General features: G+C 47.0%; 1 protein-coding gene across 1 annotated transcript in view; it reads right to left on the bottom strand.

Moving 5' to 3' along the window:
* Positions 1-14,920, bottom strand: part of LOC147897275 (RING/U-box superfamily protein) — a 71,966-nt gene that overhangs the window by 35,062 nt on the left and 21,984 nt on the right. Inside the window, exon 2 of the mRNA XM_087380590.1 lies at positions 12,713-12,863. Coding sequence (XP_087236716.1) covers positions 12,713-12,863 — 151 coding nt within the window. The remainder of the gene's footprint in view (positions 1-12,712; positions 12,864-14,920) is intronic.

Below are 14,920 nucleotides of genomic sequence, written 5' to 3'. Positions count from 1 at the left end.
ATTTCATTTCTTAATAAGCATACTATTGAAAAACAAAAAGAAATAGTACCAAGCAAGTGGATACATGTTGAAGCAGGATGGCATTCCCTCCGTCTTTCATTCGGTTATCCTCAACTGAAATGCTTCCTCATAAGCATCCACGATTTCAGGACACTCCTGAAATGTAGCTCTGTCCACCCATTGGGCATCGGTGGATGGGAGCCCTCTGAACTTCAAAAGGTACATCTTTCGAGTCGTGCCTCGACGTCTCGTAGTAAAGTTATGCAGAATAATTTGCTCTGGGATCAACAAGATCTCAGTGTACTCTACTTCAGGTGCATCGTCCAGTGTGGGCTCTTGAGGTGGTTCCCCAATGAAGGGTTTCACCAAGCTTACATGGAAGACATCGTGGATCTTCCAATGCTCTGGAAGTCTCAATCGGACTGAGACATCATTTATTACCTGCAACACCTGAAAAGGACCATAATATCGAAAGGATAGCTTGAAGTAGATGCGCTTTTTGCCCACTTTGGTTTTTAACCGGGCTTTCTGAAATTTCAATAAGACCCATTGGCCTTCTTTCACTGCAAACGCCCTCCGTCTTTTATTTACAGTTGCTCTTTGTTTCCCCTGTGCCTTTTGAATGGCTGCTCAAACCGTGGCATAAGCAGAGTTTCCCCTGTGCCTTTTGAATGGCTGCTCAAACCGTGGCATAAGCAGAGTCATAATCCTCCACGAATTGATCAGCGGCAAAGATTTTCTCTTTTGTTTGCATGAGTGGAGTTGGTAAAGATCTACCATATACAATTTCGAAAGGAGCTTTTCCAGTGGAGGAATGAATTGTGTTGTTATAAGCAAATTCCACAAGAGGAAGGAATTTCTCCCAAAAGGTTTGCTGGTCATGCACAGCAAATCCAAGAGTGTACTATTCGTAACTTCAGTTTGGCCATCCGTTTGAGGATGAAAAGCTGAGGAGAAACTTAGAAGAGTTCCAAGGTTCTCAAACAAAGCCTGCCAGAAGTTACTAGTGAACTTTGAGTCTCTATCTGATACTATAGACTTGGGTGTGCCGTGGTGTCTAAAGATGTGTCTAATAAATAAATGGGCAACTTCAGGTGCCTTGAGATTCTTTCTGCAAGGAATGAAGTGGGCTTGCTTGCTGAATCGATCTACTATCACCCAAATCATGTCATGATTTTGATTGGTCCTAAGAAGTCCATGGTGATGTGTTCCCATGGTCTCTCAGGAATGGGTAGGGGCTGAAGTAAACCCTTGGGTTTTCCTCTCTCATACTTAGCTTTTTGACATGCGAGACAAGCTGAAATGTAGGCAGCAGTGTCCTTTTTCATGTTAGGCCAGTAGAAAAATGTATCCATGGCTGAAAAAGTGGCCACAATACCCCTATGACCAGCATGGGGTGGGTTATGGCTTTCCTCCATCACTTTAGATCTAAGCTGCTTTGTGATACATAGTTTGTTCTGAATAAATAGCCATCCCTGATGTGGTAGGCATGATGGGTGCCTCCATCTTTCAAATGTGCCCATGGCTGAGCAAAATCAGCATCTCCCTCATAGAATTCTTTGAGGGCTGTTAGCTCATCATGATAGGGAACTGAAATATGGTGAAGCCGTGGTCTACGAGAAAGGACATCAGCCACTACATTCTCTTTTCCAGGAGTATATCGTATCTAAAAATAAAATGATTGCAGAAAGGTAGACCATTTCATATGTCTCTCTCTGATCAGAGGTTGAGTTAGAAAATATTTAAGACTTTCATGATCAGTTTTTACAAGAAAATCTATCCCTAAAAGATAATGTTTCCAAAGTTTGAGAGCATGAATTACAGCTAAGAGTTCTTTTTCATAGATATCATATTGAAGTTCAGCATCTCTTAGCCGTCGGCTTTCAAAGGCCATAGCATGACCATCCTGGGTAAGAGAAGCCCCAAGGCAATCGCCACTGGCATCAGCTGCCACTAGGAATGGTTTCCTTAAGTCAGGAATGATAAGTACAGGAGCTGTAGTCAGGGCATGCTTTAGAGCATTAAAAGAGTCCTTTTCTTTTTGGGTCCATCTGAACTTCAGATTTTTCTTAGTAAGGTCATGTAGAGGAGCTGCAAGTTCAGCAAAATGCCAAATAAAACCTTCGGTAATATGAGCATAGGCCTAGAAAAGACCTTACCTCATGGGCATTCTTCAAGTCAGGCCACTCTACAATTGTCTGTATCTTGGTTGGGTCCATACGGACACCTTCTCGTGAGATAATGTGACCAAGATAGTAAATCTCAGAAAGAAAGAACTCACTTTTCTTCTCATTGATGTGAAGAGCATTTTCAGCTAAGATTTGAAATACAATCTTTAGATGCTCCTTATGCTCTTCCTCATTCTTGCTGAAAATGAGGATGTCATCAAAGAAGACGGTAGTGAACTGTCTATAGTTCCTGAACAACCGTTCCATCAGCCGATTGAACGTGGCTGGGGCATTGGTAAGGCCAAATGGCATTACCATATATTCATACAGCCCAAATGTGGTTCGGAAGGCTGTTTTATGAATGTCCTCGGGTACAACTCGTACCTGATGGTAGCCACTCTTAAGATCTATGCGGCTGAAAATTTCAAATCCTCCTAAACGATCAAAGATATCGTCTATACGAGGAATCGGGAAACGATTCTTAACCGTCTGTTTGTTTAAGGCTCTATAGTCTATGCACATCCTGAAGGTTTTATCCTTCTTTTGGACTAGTAAGACAGGAGAGCAAAAAGGAGAACTACTGGGTTGGATCAATCCCTTGTCCAAGAGTTCTTGGACTTGCTTGAAGATTTCATCTTGTTGAGATTAACTAACTCTATATGGGGGTCTATTTGGAGGTGAAGACCCTCGAACTATGTCAATTTTGTGATCCTCTGGTCTCTCAGGAGGGAGGTGACTAGGAAGTTCTTGAGAGAAGCAACTAGAGAATTCATGAAGGAAATCTAATCTTTCTTTTGTGAGAGGATCAGACTTTTCTTCACTTGGTTGCTTATCGCGTACAAACACTAGAAAAGAACATACTCCTTTCTTAAGCAAATTGGAAGATCGTGCATGACTTACCATAGGAATGGTGTTTCCTGAAACTCCCGCTGTAATGCTCACATCTCTACCCTTATGTTGGAGGGTTAGAATATTCTTCACATAATCGATTCGGGGGTTGACTTGCTTGTGCCAGGGCATGCCGAGAATTACATCTGATCCTTGAAGTGGTGCCACCATGAAGGGTAGATGATCCAAGTACCCCTGGATGTGTACCCAAAGCTTGCCGATGATGGGGTACACCTTCTCTTCTTGGATCTTGAAGGCTGCAGTTGCCTCCAAGGCTTCTCCTTTATCCTCTGGGGCTATCCCCAAGTTCTGTGCCATCTCATGAGAAATAAAGTTGTGAGTAGCTCCACTATCGAACAAAAACAAAGCGGATTGATATTTTACCTGACCCCATGTTTTCAACAAACTATGGGTGTCGTTTACAGCTCCCTTTTCTAGAGGTGCTTCCACATTGTTAACTACCAAAACTGGCTTTTTGAGGGCTGCTTCTGTGTTGCTGCTGTTTTTGGCAGCTTGAGGGCATTCGTAGAAGTTGTGGACTCGTCGATCGCCACACTTGAAACACCGCCCTTAGGAGTAATACTTTTGCTTCTGTTGTGGAGACAATGAGCTGAAAGTGCGGGCTGCTTTCTTCGAAGGAGGCTCGTTGGTTGACTTTTGCTCTTTTGGTGCGTCCTTTGCTGTCTCCTTACCCTTTTGTTCCTTGGAAGAGGTTCCCTGGGACTTCCCCTTGTTGTTGCTGCCGTTCCGCTTGTTGGAGAAAGATTTTTTCTTCTCCACCTTCAAGGCGATGTTGATGGTGTCTTCGAGAGAAGTAGGAGTGGCAACGTCCACCTCATGCTGAACGACATACCGTAGGCCAGCAAAGAACTTCCTTTGCTGCTCTTTTTTATCCTTCCTACTGAATGCTTTAACTTTTAACAAAGTATCCCAAAAACGATCGACATACTCACTGACTTTCTCTTCTTGGCGTTGGCGGAGGATGTCCCACTGCACCATTGTAACTCTCTTAAACTCCTTAGGCAGGAAGTGCCTCATCAAGTTCTTCTTGAAGCGCTTCCAGGTGTGGGCTTCCTGTCTAGTGTTGACCATAGTTGCCCACCAGAGTGAAGCACGGTCTTGCATGTGCAGGACGGCAAACCAGATCTTCGCCTTGTCTTCGTACTCGTCCCCCTCAAAGAAATACTCGAGGTCTCGGATCCAGGCCAGCAAGACCTCGGGCTTGTCCTCTCCCTTGTACTTGGTAAACTTGAAGAGCTTATCTCCAAGAGGTACCTTATGCTTTGCATACCTTCGTCTCCGTGGACATCTCGAAGGAGATGGACTCCGATGACGCCATCTACCTCGAGGAGGGGAAGAAGAGGATGATCTTCCCTCCTTGTTGGAGTTAGTGTTGTCCGCACGGCCTCTTCCTTGGGATTGGGGCCCTATGTCATGAGTTTCTGCTTGGTTGCTTTCCAGCACTTGAACCTGTTGAGCGATGTTTGACAAGAGAGCACTCAACTCATGCAGGTTAGGAGGAGGGTCAGGTCCATTGGCTGCCATGATGACAAGATGACTCAATGAAGGAGAGACTCAACAAGAGAAAGCACAGAGTACAGGACCATTGCCTAAGCTTTGATACCAATGTAAACTACTCGGTGCTTTCTATCAATTCAGACAACGGATTTTGCAGAGGCGTTTGAATGAAATGATTGCGAGTTGCCAAACACATATACTTGAACTTAAGAGTTTGCAATTAAGCTGGAATTAAGACTTATACAGCTTAAACACAAAGTGACATCATTGGAAAATTGCAATATGATTGAGGGGCCAAGACGGGGCCCCCCCTTTATCCAGGCTCACTTTATTCTTGAAAATGGAGATACAAGACCAAGGTGCAATGCGCCTTCCAAACTGATGAACTCAGTGAAAGCCTAGGACCTAGATACAAGACTCAAGAGCATATGTACAAGGTAGACAACAAAAAAAAGAGGACTCTAAGCTCAAGTTTCAACTCTTGGTTTGCCCAATCCACAAGGAAGAAGCCTGCAACAATCATCACTTACATCCAACATTAGAGGCAAGCACTAGTTTCTAGAAAGATAGTAGAAACAACATGAAATAGTGCTGTAAATGAGATAAACTTGACAATACAGGCTCCCTTCGTGACTTGACCCTTTTGTAGATGAAGTCCTTGATGCCTCTGAAGCTACCTTGGGTGAGGAGAGTGTGGAAATGGGGCTGGAATGAAAACAGCTTAGAAAAAACAGCCTGTAGGCTAGAGAGAGAAAGCCTTTATATAGTGATAGCTATAGAGAGAGAGTGCCAATGCTGATCCCAAGGGAGGGGATGTAAGAGAGGAGCTGCTGCTGTTCCAGAGGTGCACAGAAAGGCAGATTTCTGCAAGGGGAATGGGCTGGAACAGTAGAGAGAGAAATTCTGCAGTAGAGAGAGAAAAACTGCAGCAGGAGAGAGAAAAGGGCTGTGGCTGCTCCAGGCTAGGAGAAGGAGAGAGGATGCTGCTGCTGTTCCAGAAGAGCTGAGAGGGGGCAGATTTTTGGAGAGGAGGGGCTGGAACTGTAGAGAGAGAATGTGCTGTTGTAGAGAGAGAAAGTGCTGCTGAGGTGAGAGAATGGCCTGGGGAGAAGCTGGCTGCACCCAAGGAGCTGGAGAGGTTCTGCTGCATCAACCAAAAGGAGGGAGAAGAAAAGTGACGAATTTTTCATGTGTGGAATGAAGGGGAGAGGCCTTCTTTTATAGGCTCAGTCCCCCCCCCCCCCCCGGCTTAGAGTGGAAGGTGGACACTTGTCCCAGATTTTTGGTGGGCTGCAGTCCCAAAGAGGACAGCCCACAACCTGCCCCAAATCTACCAGATTTGGGGCCAGACACTTGGCTTGCATGCCCTGCCGCTTGCCATGCATGCTGCCACATGTGTGGGACAGGTGGACTGACCTGCCAGCTCAGATTCCATGTGGCAGTCTGCCACGTGTCACTCCCAAAAACCCTAAAATTTCAAAGTTGTCAAATTCAATTTTGATCGCACCCACGGGTTCCTAACAGCTTGGACTATCTATTGACGTACTCTAAGGTCATAATTGAGCCATACTGAGCTCATTTGTTTGTCGTCTTATCTTGTATCTTCATTACTCTTGGCATGCTGCTAGGCCCACACCCAAAGCTCAGGGAACATTCTCTTGAATGGTTCCTAGGTCAGTATGCAATCTGTGCATTTGATTGGTCCCATGTTTAGGTACTCAGGTGGGGTGTGGTTTCCAGATGTCCCTCTCAAAGAGAGGCCATCACTCTTGTGGGTCACTAATGCCCATAACCCCAAGCAAGGGGGTCCACCCTCAAATGCTAGACCTAGTCCCCATTGTCCGTAACTGAACAGTAGGAAAACATTTCATTTCTTATTGAAAAACAAAAAGAAATAGTACCAAGCAAGTGGATACATGTTGAAGCAGGATGACAAGGGAGGTCCAGTGGGATCCGGGAGAGTGGTTCTGGCCCTCCAGGGGCAGCCTTGCCGAGCAAGTGGACGAGGTGCCCTTCTTTTCCTACACCACAAAGATTGGAAGGAGGCTTCAGATCGACTCTTTGATTTGGACCCCTTCAAGGGAGAGGCATTGGGTGGCCCATAACCTTTAACCTTAGTTAGTACTAAGCCAAACTGAGTAAACCTAACCTTACCCAATCACTAACCTAACTAAACCTAGCCAAAGTAACCCAATCCACTAACTAGCGAGACCTAACCAGACCTAAACTAACCTAACCAACCAACCCATCCACTAGCCCACTGTAGTTCCCAGCAACCTTAGAGGCTAAGGTTTGCAGGGTAGGCAGCGCACGGGCGCGGATGGTGGCGTAGAGATGGCGCGCACGGGCGGAGTGGCCGCACGAGCGGAGAGGCGCAACAGTCGGGAGACACACGGGAGCAGATGGTCAAATAGGATGGACGGTGACGGTAACGGAGGTCGATGGTGACGGGCAGAGAGGATGGACGGGTGACGGTAATGGAGGTCGACGGTGACGGGGATGATAGCAGGACTGTTGCGTTATTCTTGTTGGTGATCGGACGTAGGCCGACGATCAACACTAGACATTTTGCCATATAGGATAGCCCTCGTACGACGACTTGCTCGTCATCTGTCCCACAGCTGAATTGGAGCTGTACGACCTGTTATCCATCTGTGCCCCAGACGAATTAGAGCTTGTTGGGATTGCAGATCTTATTGCTCGAGGTGTTCTACTTTTGCAAGGTCTAGCGTCCGTCTGCTTCGTGGAGACTTTGTTTGAGAAAGCCGTTCATTCCAAAAGCCCTCTATTCCTTGCCATCAACAACATGAGAAACGACCAGCCATTCCTTGCCAGTCATGTTGCACGTTTTGGCCTGGTTGTCTACCAACACCTTGCTTTGGCTATGTTATTCACACAGTTGGTGTAACAGGTACTGAGATTCGGAGTGAAGGGGTGAAGGGGAAGCAAAGGTGCCAGAGTCGGGGCTCTGATACCAATGAAGTGAAGGTGAATGGGGAAGTGAGAGAAAGCCACGGAAGGCAGGGGGAGATAGAGAAGGAATAGGGGAGGGAAGTAGAGAGAACAAGACTAGAAGTACACAAGTGATGAAGGAAGCAAGGAGAAGTGGATTAGACGTCAAATCAATAGCCCCTTACAATCCTTTTGGGTTAACTTATATAGTCCCCCACAGTTCCCACATTTCCCTACTATTCTCCCATCTATTTCCCCCTTAAAATCCATCTTTTTCCCACCTTCATTACAGATAGGTGGTGGCTCAAGGTGTCGAGGAGCATGGGCTATATCGGCTCAATGCTCTGCTGGTGCACGGGGACACGAGTGGTTCAATCATTTCAACTATGGCACTCTCTCCGAGATGCAAAAGACAAAGATGATGGATGGACTTCCACCGATTGCACGCAATGATCATGCCTGCAGGGCTTGCGTGGAAGGCAAGCAACACAGGGACAAGTTCCCAGAGGAGGCCTCATCACGGGCCAAGAAGCTGCTCGAGTTGGTTCACGCCGACATCTATGGCCCAATGTCAACAAATTCATTCGCAGGTTCGCGATATTCTCTCTTACTTGTTGATGATTTCAATCGCATGACATGGGTATTCTGCCTGGCCAAGAAATCTCAGGCTTTCGAGAAATTCAAAGACTGGAAGGCCCAGCAGAGAAGGAGAGCCAAAGCCTTCCGCACCGACAGAGGGGGAGAATTTACTTCTACCGAGTTCAATGGATTCTGCAAGAAGCAAGGGATTAAGAGACAGCTCACGACAGCTCGCACATCTCAGCAGAATGGAGTTGTTGAGAGAAAGCACAGGACCGTCGCAAAGACAGGGTTGACCATGTTGCGAGGGAGGAATCTCTCAAAAGCCTACTGGGGTGAAGCCGTGAACACTACCATTCACATCCTCAACAGAACCAAGACCAAGACTGTTGATGGCAAGACTCCATACGAAGCTTATTATGGTAAGAAGCCCATCATATCTCATTTGAGGGTTTTTGGTTCTAAAGCATTTGTGCATTCACACAAAGATGAGCGAACAAAACTGAATCCCCATAGCCGGAGCTGTATCTTTGTGGGATGCAGCGAAGAGTCCAAGGCCTACCGCCTATTCGATCGGACAAGAAGAAGATCCTTATCAGCAGGGATGTGATCTTTGAAGAGACCGAGCCACAGCCTGCCGAAGAGGTTCCAGAACTTCCAGCGTTACCCCCACCCAAAGTCACCATCCATGAGGTGGAGCCGACTAAGATCCCGAGGAGGAGGAGGAGGAGGAGGAGCATGCCATTCCAAGGCCACCTCCCAAGTCAACTTCATCCAAAGCACCTCCATCTGAGAAGAAGCTACCTCAATGGTATTTGAAAACGTTAGCAGACTCATGGGTCACGGACATACCCGAGAGTAGTTCCAAAGCGCGGTGGTCTCAAAGAAACATGAAGACTCCCTCTGTGAACTTCGCTTTGATAGCTCAACTTGCGGAACCCCGTTCCTTCCAGGAAGCGAAGGATATACCAGAATGGCAATGACACCTGGGATTTAGTGCCCAAACCAACCAAGCAGAAGGTCATCGGGACTAAATGGGTGTACAAGCTTAAGTTCAAGTCAGATGGGAGCTTGAACAAATACAAAGCAAGATTGGTGGTGAAAGGCTATGCACAATCAGAAGGACTTGACTTCGACAAGACCTTTGCCCCCACAGCTAGGATGGTGACTATTCGGACAGTCATTGCCTTGGCTGTTCATCATGGTTGGCCTATTTTTCAAATGGACGTCAAGTCTGCATTTTTGAATGGTAACCTGGAGGAGGAGGTATATGTGGCATAGCCACCAGGATTTCAGATTCTAGGATCCCCATCAAAAGTCTGCAAACTGAAGAAAGTTTTATACGGGCGAAACAGGCCCCTAGAGCTTGGTACCAATAGATAAGATGTTTTCTTTCAGAAGATCGGGCTTCAGCAGAGTCCATTAGAGGCAAATCTCTATCTCGACACAGTGGGGGATTTGAGGCTGGTATTGATTCTATATGTGGATGACCTCACCATTACTGGGGATCATACGAAGAAGAGTGCTCAAGTCAAGAGACTTCTTATGGAGGAGTTCGAGATGATTGACTTAGGCATACTTCACTACTTTCTTGGAATTGAGGTGAAGCAGGGAAAGAGCGGTATCTTTATTTCACTGGAGAAGTATTGCAGGGAACTGCTCAAACGCTTGGAGACGAAAAATTGCAAAGCAGTAGTAACTCCCATGGAAACTGGTCTGAAGCTAAGTGTGCGTGATCCATCTCAGCCGGTTGATTCATCACTATACCGACGCTTGGTGGGGAGTTTGCTTTACCTCACCAATACTCGACCAGACATTTCCTTCGCAGTTGGATTGCTCTGTCAGTTCTCTGCCACACCCAAGAAGGCTCATTGGGACGCAGGTATGAGGGTGCTAAGGTACTTGAAGGGTACCTTCACCTACGGCATCACTTATACCAAAGGCATTGAGTTGGGAGGTTTTGGTGATAGTGATTGGGCAAGTGACATTGATACCTCGAGATTGACCTCTGGATATTGTTTTTTACTCTCATCAGGAGCCGTGTCATGGCTGAGTAAGAAACAACCTACTGTCACCCTTTCATCTACAGAGACGTAGTACAGGGCTGCTTGTACAGCAGCATGTGAAGCATTGTGGCTCAGGTGGACCTTGGAGGACATGAATGTGCCCAAAAAGATGCGGCTGCAGATATGTGCGACAACCAAAGTTGCATAGTGATCGCCAACAACCCCGTGTTTCACGCACGTACGAAGCACATTGAGGTCCACTACCATTTTGTTCGAGAACTCATCGACGAAGAAGTCATAGAGTTGATATACTGCCCAACTAACGACAACATCTCAGATGTCTTCACGAAGGCGCTTCCCAGGTATCAGTTGGAGCACCTCATTTGACGCATGGGGATCGGCCCACAGTTATGACATTGAGAGGGGGTGTTAGAAGGTTGGTTGGTGGGCTGGCAGGTCGGTGCCTTGGGCAGGGAGCCAACTCCTTGATCAGCCAGATTGAGGGGACCTAGCCCCTCCTATAAAAAGCCACCTCCTTCCCCCCTCATTCCTCATCACCTGCACTTACAGCCTTGCACACAGGCAAGCACACAGGGAGAGGAAGAGGCTCAGCATCATTGACAGCACTTGGGCTGTTTGTACACGCTCACCCTTGAGCTTTTGTTTCCCACGATTGTGGAGGAATATATCTGAGTTTTGTCCTATCTCTCTTTCAATTTTTTTGAGTGTTGTATGAGCTAGATAGGAAGTGAGGTGTGAGTGATTCTATCCTCTATTTCCAACAGATAGAGCTCCATGAGGCAGCCCCTCCTGATAGCCTCATTCCTCCTCCTCCGGAGGACAGTGTATGGCAATAGCACAGCGTGGAACATTTGGGTTGCTCGTTGCAGTCTGGTGAGCATCTGGTTCCACCCTCGGCTACCTTGGTCGCCATCTGGTAGGATATCATCTACACCCTCCGCTCCACCTGGGAGAGTGGGACCACAGGCTCTAGGGCGACTGTCGCGAGGCGCGCTCGATTCTGCAAGGCTTGGCCTGCAGGAGTTTTTTACATATTCACTCTGCGAGGGATTCGCTGGTTGTATAGTCCCCCACCTGGTTTGTTAGCCCCAGTACCAGAGGGGATCAGAGATCCCCTAGGCGGTGAGCTGGGTTTCTCTGGAACAGGCCAGTTTTTTCTTCTTTCAGCCTTTTTCCAGGTTTTCCATACTCAGCACCTTCGGGGCTGCTGTTTTGTATAAATTTCTTCAAGCATTAATAGAAGGTTCCTTTCTTTGCAAAAAAAAAAAAGCCTTCATAGTTACTGCCCTGTTATTTTCCCTCATAAGCATATGCCAAATCTATCTTAAGTCTCCTACATTGCAGTGTACATGTTGGCCCTATGCTCAACTCGAGAATGCATATACATTGTTTCTTCTCCATCACATCTTCTCTATGACCCAAGAATCTTTCATCCAGCCGATGTGCCCATCAAGTTTCCATTATAAGAATTCACTTCATCTGCCTCGGGGGGGCTCATCCTATGGTTCACCAGGCACGTCAGTTTCAACCAGTTGCATTATGGCATGTAAGGTTTGGTCTTTGCAAATCACCAAAACTTGGTTTCTCAAGAGATGGTGCAGAAATGAACAACTCAGTGCTTGCCTTTCGAAGGTGGGACCATCAGAGACATGAAAAGTCCTCTGTTGGTGCATAGTGATGTGATTGGGCCAATGAATATGCACTTTATTGGTGGTGCTGCATCATACGTTATCATGACTTCTTTCAAGTTTGTTGGGTGTTTCCCACGAAACAGGACGTCAGGAACTTCCATTTCAAACAGATTGTAGCACTTGTTGAAAATGGGTCAAACACTTTGAATCGACTGGAAAGAGTACATGCAGCATAAATTCATGGAGTTTTGCAATAAAGTGCCATTGAGCATACATCCTTCCCAAAATGGGGTAGCTGAAAGAAAGAAAAGGACTGCGCACACTGCAAGCTCAAGCACTACATTGGCAAACAAATTGTGGGCAAAGGTTGTAATTAGAGCCAATCCACAAAAGTACTTATGAGTAAGAGTCCATATCAAAAGTAGTTTGGATATATATGTGTGTGCAATTATTTCAGACTCAATGGATGCTAAAGATTACCTCTATGCACACACAATCCAAGTACAACGACGGCTTGACAAGATCAGAAGTCCATGAAGAATAGCACTGAGTCAATGGTCAATTTGAAGTAAAATGTGTGAGCAAAGCATAGCCTATTCTCTCATCAACACCCACGCATAAGCTTCTACCTAGTATTGAGGTTTCTTGGGTACACACATGCATACCTGTTTTTTTGCTGTTTTCAGCTGGTTTTTGGCATACATACATAAATATAAGTCATGCATTAATGCATGTATATAGCTCGAGATTAATTCAGCAATGCAAGTTCCTTTCAGGCCAGCTAGCAATAAAGCACTGCTTTTGTGGCTCTAAGAATGTGACATCCAAAGAATCATTCCAGTTTAGCAGTTAACCAAGCATGTATATTTTTTGTAGGTTGAACAAAAGAATTTATTAGAACTGCAGTGACAGGGTGGGGGACTAACTTTATGAAGAAGAGAATTCTAACCTCAAGTTTTGAAGAGAAACCCGTCCAAATGAGTCTTTGAAAACTCTACAATGAGATTTACTGATTTTCTTATGGCCTTCTACGTCTGACTGACCAACAATAGTATCATCTTCCCAGATCTCTATGTTTGGGTATAATTTCTCCACAGAAACTGCGAACAAACAACACGACAACTGAACACTGTACCTTATGATCCCAAAGATCTGTCTGCAAAAAGAGCTACAGCATCAAACAGTCACAAAATGTCCCAAAACCCTCCTTTTCTTTAAGTAGCATTCTTTAAGTAGCATATACTATGAACCATCAGATGCAACAAAAGAAAAGCTTACACTGATTGCACATCTCTCAATCCACAAGCTCACAGCTACCTAAGGATAAAACATAAAAAAATAACACTCCTTATTTTTCTTGCATGACTCTCAAATCATAGGACGTTGGAGAAGGAAGTCTTTATAATTTGAGAGCAGGGCCAGCTACAAAGTCAACCTCTCCTAGTAGAGATCGCAAATTAAACTTTTTTCATCTGAAAACAATTATTTAGGTTTATAGTATCTTGTCTTCAAGTCCTGGTTTCAAGTCCTTAAGTATGTTAGAGGTTTCTTTAAGTCGAGATGTTGCATGCAAAGTTGTTGATTATGCTGAGAAAACAGATGCTGGACCTCGCAACGAATCTTAGCTTCAGGCAATGAAAGACCACTTTGAGGAAAAGCAGGGGTTCACCAATTATTGTGGAGACCTAGGGAAGGTTGACTAGAGGACAGTGGTTGAGAGCCCGGAGTCCCTCCCAGAGTTGATCCTTCTCGAGACCCTAGAAGGGGGCACACTTCGCCAGAGGGTGGAGATCTCCGGGTTACCAGGCCAATGTCTTCGGTGCAGACAGATGGGTCACCTCGCCAGAGATTGCCCCCATGGCCTCCCTCGTGCACCCCCCCCCCCCTCCACAGAGTAGGCAAAGTCAGCAGGTCCGAGTTCAGCGCCCTCTCAGGCAGGAGCAGCAGGAGTCTCAGACCCCATGAGTTACCCCCTCAGCAAGGGATTGGACACAGGTTAAAAAGAAAAAGAAACCAAGCAAGCACGCCCGCAAACGCCACAAGCAGAGGGCCAATCGTAGAGAGAGGAACGGGGTTGACCGAGAGGCCTCGAAGGAGGAACAGCAGGAGCCACCTCCTCCTCTGCCGATCCTCCAGCTTCGGAGGTTCAGCCTCCGCACCCACCCTTGCAGCAGCAGCGAGCCCTAGGAGCTCCAGTTGCGGCGATGGCAGAAGCCGCAATCACTAGTTCTACGAGGACCACGGAGGAGCCGATCTAGAGCCCCGACGAGCCTGATCAACAAGGAGGGCCTGACGTCGTCCTTATCCCTCCTCCTCCCCCTCTCCCTCCCTCTCCCCCCCCAGACCCCTCCCCCTCCTCTTCACTTCCCCCTCCTCCTCCAGGCTTCCCCCCACCCCCTCCCCTCCCCTCCCCTTCTATGGTCACTCTCACCACCCGCCCCCCTCCCCCTGTCCCCCGCGCCCCTACCCCTCCCTCTACCACCGCCTCCCCTCCACTTTAGCAGCAGGTTCTTTTGCTTCGACACCCCTACCAGCAAGAAAGGGAACGATGACGCCCCCTTCTACTTCCTCATCATAGCAACAGCAGCAGGTCCGTCCAGGGAGGGATCCTAAGGGACGAGGCTCGTCCTCCCGGTCAGCAACTCCCAACCTCCATCCTAGGCGTCCCTTACCACCGGACTTCTACAGGTTAGGACCTTGGAACTATCTGGAGATTCCGGACTCATATGCTCTACATTGGAGGTAACTCATGATCCTTCAGCCCGGAAGGGGGGTTTGATCAATGCAATGGGACCTCAGACACACCCCATTTGGAGATTTCCGTTTGCCTCCACAGAGTTGGAGAAGTGGTCCCTAGAGGTGTTTGATGCTATTTTGGGAAGTCAGATTACACTCATGATGGACGAGTGGATGGGGCCATAGGGACAAGACCTTTGGTACGCCCATGGCGCAGAGGTGAACTTCCAGTTGAGCTTCACGCACGAGGAGCCGATGTTCGGTTTGGCGACAGGAGTTATCAGATTGGCGTTGGCCCTTAGGTGGAGAAGGACCCTTCATGAGCGTGAGTAGGCTTTGAGGAGAGACCTCGCCTCCATTGAGAGGCTCGGGGAGCAGGACCTAGTTTCTCAGTGGCTTAGTGACAGATTCGAGAGCACTC

This window comes from Dipteris shenzhenensis, chromosome 10 (assembly GCF_047967505.1).
Source record: "Dipteris shenzhenensis isolate YYH24624 ecotype China chromosome 10, Dip_SZ_1.0, whole genome shotgun sequence".
NCBI lineage: Eukaryota > Viridiplantae > Streptophyta > Polypodiopsida > Gleicheniales > Dipteridaceae > Dipteris > Dipteris shenzhenensis.
Note: the sequence above shows the minus strand (reverse complement) of the source record. Positions and strands in the feature narration are given on the sequence as shown.